General features: G+C 59.9%; 1 protein-coding gene across 2 annotated transcripts; it reads left to right on the forward strand.

Moving 5' to 3' along the window:
• The first annotated feature begins 4,998 nt into the window (after nucleotides 1–4,998).
• LOC113450553 (protein-glutamine gamma-glutamyltransferase E-like) lies at nucleotides 4,999–15,773 on the forward strand. 2 transcript variants are annotated; one of them, XM_087928761.1, is made up of 14 exons: nucleotides 4,999–5,163; nucleotides 6,519–6,623; nucleotides 8,612–8,785; nucleotides 9,290–9,532; nucleotides 9,739–9,857; nucleotides 10,470–10,598; nucleotides 10,675–10,855; nucleotides 10,967–11,102; nucleotides 11,333–11,436; nucleotides 11,588–11,830; nucleotides 13,060–13,356; nucleotides 13,677–13,834; nucleotides 15,217–15,341; nucleotides 15,538–15,773. In XM_087928761.1, exons 2-14 carry the CDS (start codon nucleotides 6,617–6,619, stop codon nucleotides 15,698–15,700), a joined length of 2,079 nt encoding a protein of 692 aa, XP_087784887.1. In that variant the 5' UTR covers nucleotides 4,999–5,163; nucleotides 6,519–6,616; the 3' UTR covers nucleotides 15,701–15,773. The 2 variants fall into 2 exon arrangements, with proteins under 2 accessions (XP_087784887.1, XP_026577565.1); XM_026721780.2 differs by lacking the exon at nucleotides 4,999–5,163 and adding an exon at nucleotides 5,170–5,332.
• Nucleotides 15,774–17,838: the final 2,065 nt, after the last annotated feature.

Here is a 17,838-nt window from a genome sequence, read left to right on the forward strand (position 1 = left end):
TTAGCTGCTCATTTTACCCACATTGGAAGGATGGAACATAATAAATATATTAAATTAATATACTAAAATGACTCCCCACTTCCTGCCCCGGTGACAGCACCTCACACCAACCATTTGATGGGCTCCATCCCACTCTGGGTTCTCCAGGCCCGCTGGCAAAACCAGGTCTTCAGTGCCTTCCAAAAGAGTGCTAGAGTGGGGCCATTCTAATCTCTGGGGGAATGATATTCCAGAGAGAGGGAGCCACCACGGAGAAGGACCTTCTTCTGGGTCCCACCAGGTGTATCTCCTTCAGGGGTGGAACCCGCAACATTCCCTGCCTTCTCGCTCTGATGGGTCGGGTAGATGTGACCGGCAAGACATGGTCCCTCAGATCACCTGGTCTCAAGACATGAAGGGCTTTAAAGGTGACAACCAGCACCTTGAATTGCACCCGGAAGCAAATCGGCAGCCGATGCAGCTCCCGCAGGAGAGGTGAAACATGCACACCGGGATCTGCACAAAACCGTGCGGGCCGCTGCATTTTGCACCACCTGGAGCTTCCGGATGCTCTTCAAGGGCAGCCCTATGTAAAGCGCATTGCAAAAGTCAAGACGGGAAGTGACCAGGGCATGAGTGGCTGTGAGTAGGGACCGCTGGTCCAGGAAAGGGCGTGACTGTCACACAACCCGCAGTTGCGCAAAGGCCACGTCTGCCACCTGCTCCTCAAGATTTCAGTTACTGGGAACGAGAACAGGGAAGGGAGGAATCCTTGGAGAAGGGCACCTACAGGCTCCCTCTGTTTGGTGCAGGCAAGCTCAGCCCGGGGAGACCAGGCCTGGGAGCCCTGAGTGGGCCAAAGGAGGGAGGCCACCTGAGAAGAGTCTGGGGCGACAGGAGGCAAAGCTTGGTCGCTCCTAGGCAAGGGGCAGAGAAGGCTGAAAGGGGCCTGGAGATGGAGGTCCAGGCGGAGCAGAGACACCCTCCTCCTCTGGCTCTCCCACTGGCTTCTGGGTTCAAGGCAGGTGGATCAAGTGACAGGTCTGCCCCCCCTCGAGATTGGGAGCTTCCCTTGGGGACAGGTTCTCAAACTCAGGCTGGCACAGCCAAGAAGCTGCGCTTTCGCAACGCTTGCCTTGTTAGGGCAGCATTTGAAGGTGGATGACTAGGACAGTCTCTCCGCCTAGATGCTGGTTATGCGGCTACTCCAAAGCAAATTATCTTGATCTTGGGAAATTTAAGAATAATTTGGCCTATTGCAAGTAGCTTTTCCTGGGAAGTGGTGGAGTGGGAGGCTGTCTGCAATCCTGAACTTCCTTGAAGGAAAATGATGATCTCAGCCCTTCAAACAGGTTTCAGAGCTGGTTCCCGCAGGAAGATGGTGGATTAGAGGAAGAAGGAAGATGGATTTTCCCTGCTCCTTTCAGCTCTTGGGTGCAATGCCTCCCACGTCCTTAATCCTACTGGCTCCTTCATCCCTCATTGGTGTGCAAGGTCAACAGGAACGTGGGGCTGCGGAGGCTCCCTGATCCGGTCTCCCTCCAGAATGAGCCCCTTTCGAGAGGCAGGGACAGACGGGCGGGGACACTGGCGCGGAGCAGTGGACGCCCCAAGAACAGCCCTCCCTTGGGAGGCCCCACAGGCCTTTCGCCTGAAACTGGGCTGCCAGGCCAGACGAGCTCCACCAAAGGACCCTGTGGTCAGCGTTACAGGACAATTGGTAGGGAAGGGCCAGCCAGCTGACGAGAAACTAAGCGGCCTCTGGAGGAGAGCCATGCAACGGTTGGCTAGAAGCTCAGCATTAAGACACTAAGACCATCTGCTCCCATCGCTTCCCGGAAAAGGGGAGGAGAAGAAATGGAAGCGACGACAACGTTGATTTTCTTGGCCTCCAAGAGCACCGCAGATGCTGACTGTAATCGTGAAAGGATGCTGCTCCTCCTTGGGAGGAAAGCCACAGCAAAGCATAAGACAGCAGCCTACTAAAGAGCGGAGCCGTCACCTTGCCAACAAAGGTCCATATAGTGGAAGCTCCGGTGTTCTGGGCAGCCGCGTGCGGCTGTGGGAGTTGGACCACCAGGAAGGCGGAGGGTGAAGAATGGAGGCACTTTCGGATTGTGGTGCTGGAGAAATCCGCCCCGAGTCCCCTCTGGAAGGGCAGAACCTGGAGCTAAGGCTCCAATGCTTTGGCCACCCAATGAGAAGAGAGGGCTCCTCGGAGAAGCCCCCAATGGTGGGGAAGGCCAAAGGCTGAAAGGGGAGGGCGGAGGAGGAGGAGGTGGCTAGATAGGATCATTGAGGCAACAGACATGAATTTGGACAAATTCTGGGAGAAAGTGGAGGGCGGGGCTGGGTGGGGTGGGGTGCTGTGGTCCAGGGGGTCCTGAAGAATTCGAACTCCCATGAAGTTTTACATTCTTCACTGACACCCACCCACCCAACAGTTATTATATGGGGGGGAAGGGAAATCCTACTTTAACTAATAGTACTGAGATTCACTGTTTCTTTTATCCAGTCCTGTCCAATCTCAGAAAGTGCCTGGACAAGGCCTTGCAATTTTCTTGGGCAGTTTTTCAGAAGCACTTTGCCATTGCCTCCTTTCTGGGGCTAGGAGAGAGTGACTGGCCCCAAGTCACTCACCTCACTTCATGCTCAAGCTGGGACTAGAAGTCATGGTGCCTCCTGGTTTCTAGGCCAGCACCTTAACCACAAAACCACGCTGGCCGCCTTACTAAGGCCGTAACAGCACCCAGCTGACTGAGGCAACTGAAGGCTGCTGGCTGTCCATCAACTGTGGCTCAGGGTGCCTTGCTGCTAACCTGCTCCCCTGCGGGCCGAGCCCTGCCACGGAGCTTGACCCAACCCCCCCCCCAACTTAATTTACTTCAATCAAACTTCCCTCATTTAGCCACTGCCTACTGACCCCCAGTCACCCATGGCCGCCTTTTGACCCCCCAGCCATTTATAGCAGCCTTCCAATATTTGAGGGTCTGTCACAGAAAGGGGTGGGGGAGCTATTTGCCAAAGCACCAAAGAAGGCAGGCAGGCCAAGGAGCAACGAGATAGAAACTCATCAAGAAGAGGAGCAACCTAGGAATAAGGAGCGGTTTCCTGACAGTGGGGACAATTCATCCGTGGAATGGCTTCACCGTTGGAGGCTCATTCGTTCATCCCTCCCTCCATCCATTCATGTTGAGAAGGGATTGGACGGCCCCTTGTCTGGAACGGTCCAGGGTCTCCTGCTTGGACGCGAGATTGGACTAGCAGATCTCCAAGCTCTGTTATTCTGTTAAATCAACTCCTTGGGAAGCTCCTTCAACTCTTGGGGGTCAATACTGACCACTTTGGGGAACCCCGATGTAGAGGAAGGCTGCAAAAGTTGTCTGGTTGGACCTCAGCAGAGGCTTCAGAAGGCGGCCAGCGATTCTCCCTCTCCAAATGGTCAAACAGAGGCTGGGTGATATTGTGGATAGAGAAGCCCTTGTGGAGTGGAAAGGTCCGGTTGTCCTTAAGCCAGCTGGCATGTGAATGAAGAAAACATGGCGGGGGACTTTGGAACCTCTTATGCAGGAAGGCTGTTCCAACGCACCTTTTCCAGAAGGCTTCCCACTGAACGCACAAGGCGTTGTCAACCTCGAGCCGATAGCTAAAGAATGCCAACAGAGAGCTAATAACTGATTTGAACGAAGACGGAAGGAAAATAGTGAAAGTCTGCTGAAATATAGAATACGTTCCTTCCTTGGAAGAAACTCTGCTATGAAATACTGTTGCCGCAGACCATCCTGAAGGAGGCCCCTCCCAGTGGCTACTAGGAGCCAACGCCAGTTTGGGAGCAGCTGGGTGGAATGGTTGCAGTTGGGCAAGAACCCAACGGGCCCCTCGTCCACCACAAGAGCCTTTCAGCCTGTGGCCCCCCAGCTCTTACCAGGAGGAAAGTAGCTTTCGTCCTGCCCACTAACTCACCCGTAAGGGAGCCTCTTTTCTCCTCAGCTGCTACCTAGGCCACCCCGGAGGGCGCCTGCTTGGTCTTCCACCACGTGGCAGCCTGCCAGCGACTTCCAGGGAGCTGCCAGGTCTCCCGCTGGCCTTCTTTGCTCCTCCTTCCTGCTAAGGGTATCCAGAGTCTATTTTCAGCTTTCTCTTCCAAGCCCCTGCTCATCCTGGGGGCTGTCCAGTTCGTCAATGCCCAAAACTTCCCATAACTCTCTGGATAAGGCCTAATAATTGGCACAGAATTGAGAGAAATACTGGCTACCCTTCAGCAAGGTGGACAGAGCCACCACTTACTGCACTATTTCAACAAAATGAGGTTGGGGGTTGCAAAAACATGGCTGAGTCATGTCCCCTCCACACCTGCACTCTTGGGGAGCTGGGAGAGGCCTCCTCCAAAGGGAGCGGGTGCTTGGCTCCCACCTGTCCTTCTCCTCGGAGAGGTTTTGGAGGCCCCACCTCCACAAAGGAGATGGGGGGGGAGAGAGAGAGAGCGTGTGCAAAGAGGGCCCGGATTTCAGGCATCTTTGGGGCTGGGTGGCCTGCTGGAGGGAATTCCGGCGTCCCAGGCCCTTGGCAGCTCTGCCTTGTGGCCCCGAGAGGCAGGTAGAGCCCTGGGCTGCTCTGAAGGTCCCAAGCAGGCTTGTGATGGGAGGAGCGCGCAAGAGGGGATAGATGTCAGCATCCCAGGATGGGGAAGAAGGTCCCTGCAGCTGTCCTGCTTGTCTGGAAGCCAAGGGAGGGAGGGAGGATGGCCGGGCTCTGTGGGCACAGGAGGAGGGGGGTACAGGGGAGCGGGCGGGGGGGGCGGACGACTCTTGGGGGTGGCATTTCCAGGAGAGGAATCGCCCGGCCTCCCCACAGTGACTCAGAAAGCAGGGCAGGGCAGCCGCCAGCTTCCTCTTCAGAAGGACCCAGATCCGCATCGGGCCCATTAACTGGGGTGTGGAAGGAGGTTCGGGTTGCCCAACCGTGGCAGACTTCCAGGATCCAGGCTGGTGTTTAGGTGAAGCCAAAGTGTTTTCCTGTGAAGTTGGCAGGAAATAAACAAGGATGAAGCCGCAGCTCAGCGGCTGAATTCCCAAACTGGAAAGTCAAGCCAGGCAGATACCGGGGAGAAACACCCTCGGGAGGGGAGGGGAGGGGAGGGGAGGGCATGGCCAGCTGAGGCAAGCAGCTCTACCGGCAACAAAGGTGCGTGTGCGTGTGTGTGCGTGCGTGTGCGTGCGTGTGTGTGTGTTGTGGGGTAGGTGGGGGCAGGGGACAAGTCCTGGGACTTCACAGCACAAAGGCGCAGCTCATGGATCAAAGGGGCCCTAAGGTGGGGAGGAATTACGGGAGCTGAGCTCTCCACACCATGCAGGTAATGTGGGGGTGGAGTGAGCTGGCATTGAAACAACACCCAAAACTGCCTAAGCACCAGCAGGAGGGTGGGGGGGACAGGTGCTCCCTGGAGGATCCCACCTGCAAGAGCACAGCTGGATCCACTGGAGAAAGCAGTGTCCGTCCAAGAGGCAGTTGGGGGCCAGAGGGCTTGCCGACAGGCATGTGGGGCCAGCACCCCTCCTGCACTCTTCCCCCATCCGGACGGGGTGGCTTGGTGGTTTGCAGACGTGAGAAGCCAGTGGAGGGAAAGTAGGTGATGCCAGAAGCATCTCTAGACTGAATGGACGCGGGAGGGTGCAGTGGTGTGATAGAGGAGAAAGAGACAGAGAGAGGAGAAGGAAGGAAGGAAGGAAGGAAGGAAGGAAGGAAGGAAGGAAGGAAAGACGAAAAACTGATCTCGGTTTGGGTGAAGGTTGGAACGGAACTTCTCTCTGGCAGAGGTCAATCAGGGAGTTTGGGGAAGGGAGAGTCACCAGTGCTCAGGCCCCGCAGCCTGGAAGGGACTCTTGGACCTTCAGGTCCACCCCTCCCTCCCCAGGCGCAGCGCTTTCTGCTCAAGCAGCTTTCCCCATTCTTACCAAGGCCACGGGGGGTGGGGGTGGGGCGCAATGGCCGGCACCTCCTGAACAAACTGAACAAGGCTGTTCTTAAGCCAGGGGAGTCCTGAGGCCTGTTGGGTGACTTTCCGCCTCCTGTCGTGTCCTGGCTTGGATCAGGGCTAATGCACAGCATGACTGGGACCCCTGAAGCCCTTCTGGGAAGGAGAAGAGGGGCAGCTGGTGCGCAGCCTCCCAGGGGAGGGGACAGGAAGGTGTGGGAAGGAGAGGCACCTGCCCCAGAGCAGGAGGATAATTGGGGGTAAATGCAGCCTGTCCGAAGTGGCGGCCGTGTGCATGGCGCACCTGAGCTGTTGCCACTCCGCACTTCCTCCGGCAGCCTCTTCCTCCCACCTACTTCCTTGTCTTGTGGGGGGGGCGGGGGGTGACTCTTGGCCTTGGAATTCCATGGAGAAAATCCAGTTTGGCCCTCCTGCAGCTGGGAATGTGCTTCCTCTGAGCAAGAAGGACGGCCCGGCCTCCCCCAGCCGCACCTCCCACTGAAGAGGGAAATTGGTGTGGCGCCTATTAGAGGAACCGGTTAATTGCCCTTGGATGGTTTTATAGGAATCGGCAGGAGCCGCCTGGCATCTCACTCGGGCCGGTGGATCGCCAGAGGAATGCACCAGAGTCTCTGGCTGAAGTGCTGAAGAAAAGAGACAACCATGGCAGGTGAGTGGCCTCCCTTCACGGGGCTGACCAGGAGAGACCGAGGGAGCCGTGGTTCTGCCCGGGGAGCCTTCCTGGCGGGTGGAGGGGCAGAGCTCCCTAGCCTGGTCCCCAGAGGAGTTTTTCCAGCCCTCCCGGAGACAGAACCGGGCATCAAGTCCGGGCAATCAAGGAGCAGAAGACTGCAGAAGGGAGAAGAGAAATAGAGCAGAGGAGAACTGAACAGAACAGAACCCGAAAGGGACCTTGGAGGTCTTCTAGTTCAGCCCACAGCTCAAGCAGAACCTATACCATTTCAGACAAGGGACTGTCGCTAAATGTACCCTTGGGACACAGGCTGAAGCCCGGCCGGCTCCTGGCACTGCCTCCTTCCCCATCTTGTGCCCCGGCTGGTTTGGGCACTGCAGGCCTGGGGTGGTCTCTCCTCCGGTGCCCGTCCTCCCCCCACCAGCCTCTCCAGGGCCCCCCTTGGGGCAGAGGAGTGTCCCACCGACTCAGTGGGGCCAGAGAGGCGGTAGCTGCTCCCTCCAGGTAGAGCTGCCTCCAGGCGGGGGGGGGGTGAGGGGGGGCTCGAGCGGATTCGTTGGAAGTCAGTCGGAGGTCAGTTCTAACCTTCCCTGGTTTGGGTTTTCCTTGCCTGAAGGGGGAGGGGAGGAGTCGGAGCAGGGGCAGCTGCCAGGGACTTGCGGACATGCCCAAACCCACAGCTGGCTTCTGGCCCGCGTTTCCTGGTGGGGTCTTCTTGCCCGTTGCTGCCTGCCCCCTGCCAGATGCCCACGCCACCCCCCCACACCTCAAAGGACCTCGAACCTGCCTCTGGGGGAACCTGTGGCCAGCCTCATTTTCCTGGCCTTTCTCTGGGAAGACCCCAGGCAGGGGGGGAGCGGGGGGGAGGTAAGCTGCCTTCAGCAGCACCGGCTCTCCAAAGCGGATGCGGTGGTGGGGAAAGGTTCCCCAGCATCTCAGCCTCCTTCTGCCCCTCCCCAGGGTCTCCTTAACGCCACGAGACCCGTCCCCTCTGGGGTGCAGGACCTGAACATCCAGGGCTGCCCTTGGGAGAGATCTGTTCACCGCAGGCTGCAGGGAACCCCACCCCCCCACACACACACACAGGCCACACAATTGCTGGAATCGGTTATAGGCTAATAATGCCTTTTCTGCTGACTGGTTTCTGTTACAGCTTTCTATACATTCTGTATCATTTATCATAATTATATCAATTGTATATCTATGCCACCGAATTCCTGGTAACTTTTAAACAATTGTTAAAGCATTTTAACAAGCCAAAAATACAAAACCAAACCAGCATAAGGCCAAAGGAGAGCGATGGCAAAGCGAAGAAACCCAGAGGAGACTAAAGGGAAGAGGGGGACCCCCAGATGCGTTGGCCAAAGGTGGTGTCGTTCGAGCCGAGAACAAGGGTCCAAGCCCGGCTCCAGGAGGAGCCTTTGATGATGATTCTTCTTGTCAGCTCTGCATAAAAATTGGGCTCTGGGAGATGGGACAGCGGTTGATTAAGGAGCAAAATACAGGCAGTCCTTGACTTTAGTGTCCATTCGAAGTTACAACGGGACTGGAAAAAAGTGCCGGGGCCATTTTTCAAACTTGCAACCCCTGCAGCCTCCCTGGGGTCAAACAACCAAAGTTCAGAGCGCCTGGCAACGGACTCGCGTTTATGATGGCTCCAGGGTCCCAGGGATTCAGCCGGATTCACTTAACGACCTTGGCAAGGAAGTTTGTAAATGGGGCAGAACTCACGACTGTCTCGCTTACTAACAGAACCTTTGGCTTAGTTGTGCCGGAGGCTGAGGACTCCTGTGCAAATAAGAAAGGCCACTCTTGGCATGGCTGCTCCCCTCCCCTGGGGCTCTCCCCCCCAGCCCATGGGAGGGGGGCTCAGCACCTCCCCCGTGCCCCCCAGAGCGGCCAGCGGCAGCCGGCGGGCGGCTCCACTGACTTCCTGCTGGCCTCTCCTCCTTCTTGCTGCGCAGAGCTGATCCCCACGCAAATCAACTGGCACGTGTCCAGGAACTCTGAGGCGCATCACACCGGCTGCTTTGTGACCCCCGAGTTCTGCATCCGCCGTGGGCAGAAGTTCGACTTCACGTTGTACTTCAACCGGTCTCCTCAGGCAGGGGAGAGCCTGGCCTTTGTGGCCGAAACGGGTAACGGCCCCCAGCCCTCCTCCTCCGCCCCTCTGCAGAGGGCTCGGTCAGGGCCACCGGTAGCCCAATTGGGAGGGAGGGGGCACCCTTCCACTCCAGGCTGCGGCCCTCGAGGGACCTCCTCCTCAGGGTGACTCCCAGGCCTGCGGGCAGATCCCTCAGGTGGGCAAGGACCATCAGCTCCCGCCCCTTGCTTGGCACGGACGCCCCCTCCCACCCAAGGAGCCCCCTGGACACCCCTGCTCCCACCCGCGGCCCCTTGGGACCCAGCAGAGGAAGCCCATCCCGCCCAGCGGCCCAGGGTGGAAGTGAGGGTGGGGAGGCCTCCTTGGCAGGTGGGAGGGAGGGAGGAAGGCCTAGCACTGCCTGCTGAGAACAGGGAGCCCGGCTGGGTCTCTCCACTGGGCACCACCTGGAGCTTGATGGTGTCCAATGAGGACCCTGGGAGACGGCCTGCTCAGCCCGTGTTTTCCCCCAGCGTGTTGTCTCTCTTGTCCTGGGCAGGTCCAAGCCCTTCTGAGGCCCAACACACCAGGTGTGGGTTTGCCCTCTCCAACTCCCTGGTTGGAGGGGCCTGGGGTGCAGTACAGACGTCGGGCAACGCCAACTCCATCAACTTCTCCATGTGCAGCTCCAGCAGGGCGGCCATCGGTCGCTATAAGCTGAGCCTGCAAGTGACCTGCGGCAACCAGGTGACAACCAGGTTCCTGGCCAAGTTTATCCTGCTCTTCAACCCGTGGTGCTCAGGTGAGGAGGAGGAGGGGCACGCTCGCCTGCCCCCTCTGCCTGCACAGCCCTCCCTAGACAGCTGCCCAGCCATCCCGCTCGGCCTTCAGCTGCCCGCAGCACCTCTTGAATGGCCCAGGGAAGGGAGGGCCAAAGCGAAGGGGGAGGGCTTGGCACAGCAGAGGTTGGCTGAGGAGGGGGCTTCTCACCACCTTTCTTTGCTGCAGGGGATCTGGTCTTTATGGCCAACGAGGCAGAGAGGCAAGAATACGTGCTGAACGAAAACGGCATTATCTTCGTGGGCAACGCCAACTTCATTGAAGCTCGAGGATGGTACTATGGACAGGTCAGCGACTGAGGGGGCCTATGGGGCCCCTGTGATGCACGCCCTCTGCTCCTTTGACCCAGGTGAAGGCTGGGGGAGGGACTGCTGTCCCAGAGGCCTCCCCCACCCCCGAGTCTCTCTGTACTGTCCCTGGGACCAGGCAGGGCAGGTCATTAGATACCCCTCTGTGCCCCCCTTGGCCTGCTCTGGCTGCTCCAGGGAGTCCTGCAGCTGGCCTGCTCAGGTCCTCGGGCCTGTGCCTCCCCACCAGGTGCCCTGGTCCCTGGGCCAAAGAAAGGCTTTCCGGAAGGTTTGCACGCGGCCCTGGTGAGCACTTGGCCTTTCCTCGGCTGGACGCTCAGACGGATTCCAGCAGGTGCGGCCCGTGGGGCGATGCCACAGAGGCCATGGGCGGCCTTCCCCAGGGACAGGCTCCCCTGCGGCCCTCGGAGGGGCTGCTCTGCAGCTGGGGCCCCCACAGCACCCAGGGATGAAGAGGAAACCTCCCCCGAAGAGGCCTCCGGCTCCCTCTGGGCAGGGGGCAGCACGGAGGGGGGTCCCCTATCCTGCAGCGGTTCTCCTGGGGCCTCCCCCTCAAGGGGGTCTGAGTGGGAAATTTTCTCTTGGTTCCAGTTTCAGGAGAACATCCTCAGCATCTGCCTCCACCTGCTGAACCTGAGCCTCTACCATCGCCAGGACCCGGCGGGGGACGCCTCACGGCGGAGCGACCCCCGGTATGTGGGACGCATCGTCAGTGCCATGGTACGAGCAAAGGGGGCACCGGGGGCTCGGCCTGCCCACCTCCACTGCTCCTTGACCGCTTCTGATGCCCTTGTAGGTCAATGGCAATGACGGTGACAACGGGGTGCTGGAGGGCAAGTGGAGTGAGAATTTCGCCCACCATGAGAACCCTTCCCGGTGGGACGGCAGCGTGGCCATCCTGAGGAAGTGGGCCCAGGGCAACTACAGTCCTGTCCAGTATGGGCAGTGCTGGGTCTTTGCTGGCGTGACGGGCACCAGTACGTAAGCCTTGGCAGAGGGAGTGGCCACAGGCCAACCTGGAGGGGGGCATCTGCTGGGCCGGGACAGCTTGGCTTCCATGGCACACACTGCCTTCCTCTCGCTTGCAGTCTTGAGATGCTTGGGGATCCCGACGCGCCTGGTCACAAATTTCAATTCTGCCCACGATTCGAACTCAAACCTGAGTATCGATAAATACTATGATCCTGCCGGAAAGAGCCTCAAGATGGGACAAGACTCCGTCTGGTAGGGAAGACAGGCAGCCCGAGTGGGGCAGGAGGAGAGCTGGTGGGTTTAGCCCTGTGGAAGGTTCCACCCAGCCGGGCAGGGACTGGAGCCTCCAGTTGGGAAGGGGCTCTGGGTTGGGCATGGCCAGACCACTGGCGGCCCTGGGAGGCTCCGCAGAAACCCTTTTTCTGGGCCAGAGGCTGCCAGGGCTATCAGGTGTTGCAGTCTGGCCTCTCTTCCACCCTCAGGGACTACCATGTCTGGAACGAAAGCTGGTTTGTCCGGAGGGACCTGGGCAACCCCTACTGTGGCTGGCAAGTGATCGATGCCACCCCACAAGAGAGGAGCCAAGGTCAGTCCAGGTGGGCTCCTCCGCTGCCCGGCCACTGGCTGGAGCCCCAGTGCAACTCCCTCTCTCTTCTCCTCCTCCTCCTCCTCCTCCTCCTCCCTCCTCCCTCCTCCTCCTCCTCCTCCTCCTCCTCCTCCTCCTCCTCCTCCTCCAGGGATCTACCAGTGCGGGCCAGCCTCGGTCTTGGCGGTCAAGCAAGGAGATGTCAGGCTGAACTACGACACAGCCTTCATCTTCACGGAGGTGAATGCCGACATCAACCGCTGGGTCGTGCAGAGCAACGGGAAGTGCGTGAAGGCCTACTGCGACACCTCCTCCATCGGCAGAGCCCTGAGCACCAAAGCCGTGGGCAGCAACCAGCGGGTGGACGTGACCAACTGCTACAAGTTTCCTGAAGGTGGGCTGAAGCACGGCAGTCTTGGGGTTGGGGTTAGAAGGAGCCCACCGCCCAGCCGCCTCCCTTGCAAGGCTCCCAGGGACACCAAAGCCATCGCTTGTCTGTCCCTCCAGCTGATGTTTATCCCCACATCTGGAGGAACCTCTGCTGAGATGGGGGGGGAGGCCAGGGGGGGGCAGCAGGGGGGCAGATCCTGCAAGGGGCCTTGTCAGGAGAGTCAAAAGGATCTGCCAGGGATGCGAGGTGCCCCCCACACCCCCGCTTGACAAGCAGGCCAGGCAGGGGAAACCGTGGAGTTCAGGGCAGGCGGCCAGTGGGGAGCCGGTGGGGCTGCTGTTGATACCAGAGGAGACGGACCAGGCCTGAGGAGGGGGGGGGAATGGAGGCAGGAGGTGGGTGGGGTGCCTTGTCCACTGCCCGGCCCCTGCAGGACTGGCTCCAGAAGGGCCCCAGCAAGGCAGGGCAGGGCAGGGGAGATGCCCCTTCCCACCTGGAACCTGGCTGGGTCTCTGCCCCCCTTCCAGGGGTTGTTCTGCTGACTGGACTGCCCAGCCCCACCTTGACCAAAGGCCGGCCAGCCGCCGGCTACTTTCCCGATTCCAAAGGCATTGGCAGGCATTCTGAGAGTGCAGAGCCCCCTGCTGCTTTCCAGGCGGAGCAGAGCTGCCCCGAAGCCGCGTCCCTTCCTCTGCTTCAAGGGGGTGCTTCCCATGAGACCCCGCGGCCGTGAGCTGAAAGACAGGCCAGGGTGGGGTGGGAGGCAGAGGAGCAGGGCCCCCCTCCCCCCAGGGGAAGAAAGGGAGAGCGGGGAGCCTTTGCCGGGCTGGGGGACCCAGGAGGCAGCCTTCTTGCATGGCCAACTGGAGACTGGCCCTGCAAGCGGTCTCTCTGCTCCCGCATCTCCCTCCGGCGGGCGGGTTTCCCTCTCGCTTCAGTTGCCAGCCTCGGGGCCCATCCCCGGGGAGGCCCAGAGGCAGCTAGAGGGGTCCGGGAAAAGTTGCCTCGCTCTTTGGGGCTTCTTGGCTGCAGCAAACGAGCTTCGGGGCAGCTCCTTAGAATACCGCCCGCCCCCGCCCAGCAGCCGGATCCTCCCGAGGCGAGCAAGCCGGCGGGAAAGAGCCGCAGCTCCGGAAGGCTCCCAGGCAGAGACCGGAGCCTTCGGGAGCCCCGCCGGGAAAGACCCTTTGGAGGGAGCTGCTGAGCGACCCCCACCCCGTCCTCCCCTCCAGGCTCCGCTGAGGAAAGAAGCGTTTATCGGAAAGCCTGCATGCAGCTCTTGGGCTCCAGCCCCTCGGAAGCGGCGGCCACGGAGCTGATCGCCCACCCGGAGCTCTTCGGGAAATTCAAGCTGACTCAGCCGCCGGTGCTCGGCAAGGACGTCAACCTGATCCTCTCGCTCTGCAACCTGTCTGCCTCCCCCAAGACGGTCACCGTCAACCTGAGCGTCTCCAGCGTCCTCTACACCCGCAGGGCCGTCAGGGAGATCCTGAAGGAGGCCACCAGCCTCCACCTGGCCGGCAAGGAAGGTACCTAGCCAGCCGAGGGCGGAGCGGGCTGTGCGGGAGCCGCCCCCATCCAGAGGCAGCGGGAGCCTGCTCTGCCCCACCCCCTTCCGTCTCTCTCAGGGAGGGAGGGAGGGGGCGAGAGAGAGAGGGGGGGAGGGAGAGGGAGGGAGAGAACCCGGGGCTCCCGACACTTTGACACTTCGGGTGGCCCCGCCTGCAGGGGGAACTGGGAAGGCTGGGGGGCGTTTGAGTGGTCTGATGAAGAGATGAAGATGAAGGAGGAGGAGAGGGAGAGCGCTTGTTCCTGGCTGGGCCTGTGACGGGGCTCTCCTGGCTTCCAGAGAAGTACCTTCCCCTGAGGATCCCCTACAGCCACTATGGCAACTCCCTGACTGACGACAAGAAGCTGCTGGTGACAGCTCTGTGCGGAGCGTCCGAGGGCACGAAGCTGCTGGTGGAAAAGGCCATTACTCTGGAGAGCCCAAACCTCTCCATTGTGGTAAGCGCCCCCTGGACACACACACACTTGCACCCACACAACCTCTCCATTGTGGTAAGCGCCCCCTGGACACACACACACTTGCACCCACACAACCTCTCCATTGTGGTAAGCGCCCCCTGGACACACACACACTTGCACTCACACAACCTCTCCATTGTGGTAAGCGCCCCTGGACACACACACACTTGCACCCACACAACCTCTCCATTGTGGCAAGCGCCCCTGGACACACACACACTTGCACCCACACAACCTCTCCATTGTGGTAAGCGCCTCCTGGACACACACACACTTGCACCCACACAACCTCTCCATTGTGGCAAGCGCCCCTGGACACACACACACTTGCACTCACACAACCTCTCCATTGTGGCAAGCGCCCCTGGACACACACACACTTGCACCCACACAACCTCTCCATTGTGGCAAACGCCCCTGGACACACACACACACTTGCACCCACACAACCTCTCCATTGTGGCAAGCGCCCCCTGGACACACACACACTTGCACCCACACAACCTCTCCATTGTGGCAAGCGCCCCCCGGACACACACACAACCCACGTTGGGAGGCTGCCTGCCCCATCAAGCCCTGCTTCCAAAGACCCTCCGGGGCCACCTTCCCCCCCGCACTGCCGGAGTGGTGCTCCATCCGGCGGTGTCCATGCGAGGCTCTGGGAGGGCTGCTCCGGCCGTCCTCCTCCCGGCTAGCAGTGGCCGGAGCCCCTTGAGCGCAGCCGACTTGGTTCCTTTGCAAGGAGCTGGCTGAGCTGCCTTGCCTGGAAAGCCCGGCTGGTTTGGGCTCAGCCCGGTCCGTGGAGAAGGTGGACAGGCCTCTCTTCCGCCAGAGGCAGCCAGGAAACCAGCGGAGGCTGCCCGGCCCTCCTCACGGCCCTGGGTGAAGCAGCCAACTGGCCAGGGGTTCGGCGGCTTGGCAGTTCCTCTGGCTGCCCAGCAGGGACCAGGAGCCAGAGCACTTCCATTTCCCTCCTGAGCTCATCCAAACTGGCCCAAACTGGCCATTCCGTTACGGGGTCTCAGGTTCCAGGTCATTCAGAGGCATTTTCAGTACGTCTTAAAGATGAGGAAAAGGATGATTTGGCCGTTTTGGACTCCTGCTCCTGCTCCTGCTCAGCCCCATTTCCTCCCACTGTGGATTGGGGGGGGGGGGCTTCCTTTTTGGGCCCACATTTGTGGTAATAATGAAAAGGCTCCAGATTCACAAAGCATCACCTCCAACAAAAAATCAAGAGGCCCCTTAGCCGCCCCCCCCAACCCCCCCTGCCCTGCCCCACCTGGCATCTGAGAAAGGGCAGGAGGGGGGCACCCGAGACCCCGCTCTGTGGCCGGGCTGACCCGCTGCTTTCCCCCTGGAAGGTTCCTCCAAAGGTGTTTGCCAACACCCCAACCACGCTGGAAATCTCCTACGCCAACCCGCTCCCTGAGCCCGTGGAGGACTGCGTGCTGCTCGTGACCCTGATGGGCCAGGCCATCAAGATCAAGTACGTGGGTCTGGGCGGAAGGGGGGGGGCAGCATTGCCCGGCCAGGGCCAAGGGTGGCACATCCGCCCCCCCCGCTCCCCAACGCCAGGCTGGCGAGCCCAGTGCCACTCTCTCCACGGCCCCCTGGGGCCCCAGCGGGTGAAGGGAGGCTGGCACTCCCCCCGGAAGCTCACTCCCCTCCCCCTCTTGCTACAGTGTGGCCGATCTGGCAGCCGGGGAGCGGTCGAAGATCTACTTCGAGTTCACGCCTCGCCGCACAGGCGCCATGCAGCTGCACGTGGACTTCTCCTGCAGCAAATTCCACCACGTCAAGAGCTTTGTGCTTATGGATGTGGTCGCCGCTGATGCCACTGCTTAACTGGGGCAGGGGGGCGAGCATCTCTCCTGCGCCCAGGCTACCATTAAAGCTTTGTCCAAGCAGAAGAAGAAGAGCTGTGGCTGTGTGTTTATTCCAGAGCTTAGAGAGGGCAGGAAGTCATGAGGGGGGGGGGGGGGGAGCACTGCCCCCCCGCTTCCAGGGCTGGGTTCTGTCCTGTCTGCTCAGCACCCACCATGAGCTTTTCCTTCCACTATGGCCAGCTGGCCTCTCGCTCAGGTGCTGCTGGGGACGTGGGGCTTCACCCTGGGCCCTTTGCTGGGGCCGCCCGGACAGGGGGTGCCTCAGCAAATGCTAGCTGCGCAGCCACATGAGGTAGCCCCGGGTCCATGCCTGCTCCTTGTCCTCTGGGACTCCTCTCCTGCAGGTGGAGTGGGAAGTGGGGGGGGGGGCTCGCCTGGAGCAGGGGAGCCTTTAGCTGGAGCCTGTCCAGGCCGGAGCCCACCTGCAGTTGCATACGGGCCCCAAATCCACCCGCCTCCTGCAACTCCTCACTGGCCCAAAGCAGGGCGGAAAGCGCACTGCTCCGTCGGCGCTAGTGTGCCCCTGGTGGGCCTGGGAGCGGGGTGCTGCTGAGCTTTAGAGGGGTGACCCCTTGCATGGGCCAGCTGGGGGGCTGAGGAGGGGCACACAATACCTGGTCACCTGAAGTCCCCGCCCCCAGAGAGGCCCTTCCCTGAACTGCCCCTGTTGCCCTGCTGGGCTCCTTGTCCAGCTGAGTTTTTGAAAGACTCCTTAATCTACCAGAGTTCAGCGGACATCCCACAAACACCGAGGGCTCCTGGGTGCTCTCCGACTTTGGCTGTTCTCTTGCGGAAGTTTCATGACCCAAACTAGGTAACATCAATGATGATGATGATGATGATGATGAGCATTTGATGATGCTACCTAGTCTGGATCATGAAACTTCTGCAAGAGAACAGCCAAACTCAGAGATAATACATTTCAGAGATCCTCATTTCAGCCCCGAGCTAGAAATATTCTCCTTTCGTGGTTCCACAATCATTATTGGGAAGTAGAAATGGGGGGCAGCTGCTGCTGTGAGCTTGTTTGGAAATGTCCCCATCGCCGGGGTGGGGTGGGGGGGATCAGGTTACTGAGAGCTTCCTGGTGGGAAGAGCTCCCGGTAAGCCTCTTGCCCTGGTGGTCTTTTGCCAAATCCTCTTTGGTCGCCCTCATAAGGTCAGCAATTCACTATGTAGAGAATTGTCCCAGGGTGACAGAGACGAAATCCCACATCGGTATCCGGTCATTCAAAATGTCTTCTGCCTTTCTGGTCCTTTTCCACATAAGGGAGGAGCGGTTAAGGCCTCTGGGCATCGACCTCAGGCTCCCGAGGTGCCTTCCCAGTTCATGCCACACTGAACAGCCGCAGCCGATCCTCGTCCTGGGGAGAATTAGCAGACCGATGAGAACAACATCCGAGTCCTGGCACGTCTGGGCAGCAGCTCGACCTCTCTCTCTCTCAGGGCCCAACCAACTGCCCAAGGAAGCCCCCTCATTTCCTAGGAGGTGATGCCCATGGACTTGACCCGTTTTGGAAATCGGCCTGTCTCACACACACACACACACACACACACACACACACCATGCCTGATGCCGGCCTCGCAGGTGGATCGGAGTGGCCAGCACACGGCTGCCTTTGACCCTCATAGCAGTGGATTGCCAACTAGCAGGGCTGCAAGCCGGACCCCCATTTCCGCACTGCTTCCTTCTCTTCCTCAGCTTTATTTTTCCTCTGGATGCCGAATGTTTGGCGCCTGTTCCTGTTGCAGCACCTAATAAACCTTCCTCCTCCCTTCTCAGCCCCAGGGCGGCCCCTCTGCCACCAAGACGCCCGATTGCTTCCAGACAAGAATGCAAACATTCAGGGGGTCCTGCCTGCTCATCCACGCGATGAGAACTCGGTCGGTCTCCAGGCCAAGCTGCTGCTTCTCAGATCCTCCCAGCCGCCCAACTGTGGCCAGAGACCTCTCACCACGACAGACCAGCTGCGATTCTCGGAGGGGGCCTGACCCACAGCTTTGCAGCCCCCACCCCCCCGGGCTGCCCCTGAAACTCCTGATACCAAGATCCGATCCCTGTCTGTAAAGTCTCGGGCTGCTGGTTATTGCCCCGCC

This window comes from Pseudonaja textilis, chromosome 3 (assembly GCF_049901715.1).
Source record: "Pseudonaja textilis isolate UNSWEBS1 chromosome 3, rPseTex1.2, whole genome shotgun sequence".
NCBI lineage: Eukaryota > Metazoa > Chordata > Lepidosauria > Squamata > Elapidae > Pseudonaja > Pseudonaja textilis.

What these genes read in the sequence shown, in the direction of transcription:
- LOC113450553 (XM_087928761.1), top strand. An exon ending in GAGGATGGTACTATGGACAG is followed by an intron (nt 9,858 to 10,469) that starts GTCAGCGACTGA and finishes TCTTGGTTCCAG; the next exon opens with TTTCAGGAGAACATCCTCAG. An exon ending in CTGCTACAAGTTTCCTGAAG is followed by an intron (nt 11,831 to 13,059) that starts GTGGGCTGAAGC and finishes CCTCCCCTCCAG; the next exon opens with GCTCCGCTGAGGAAAGAAGC.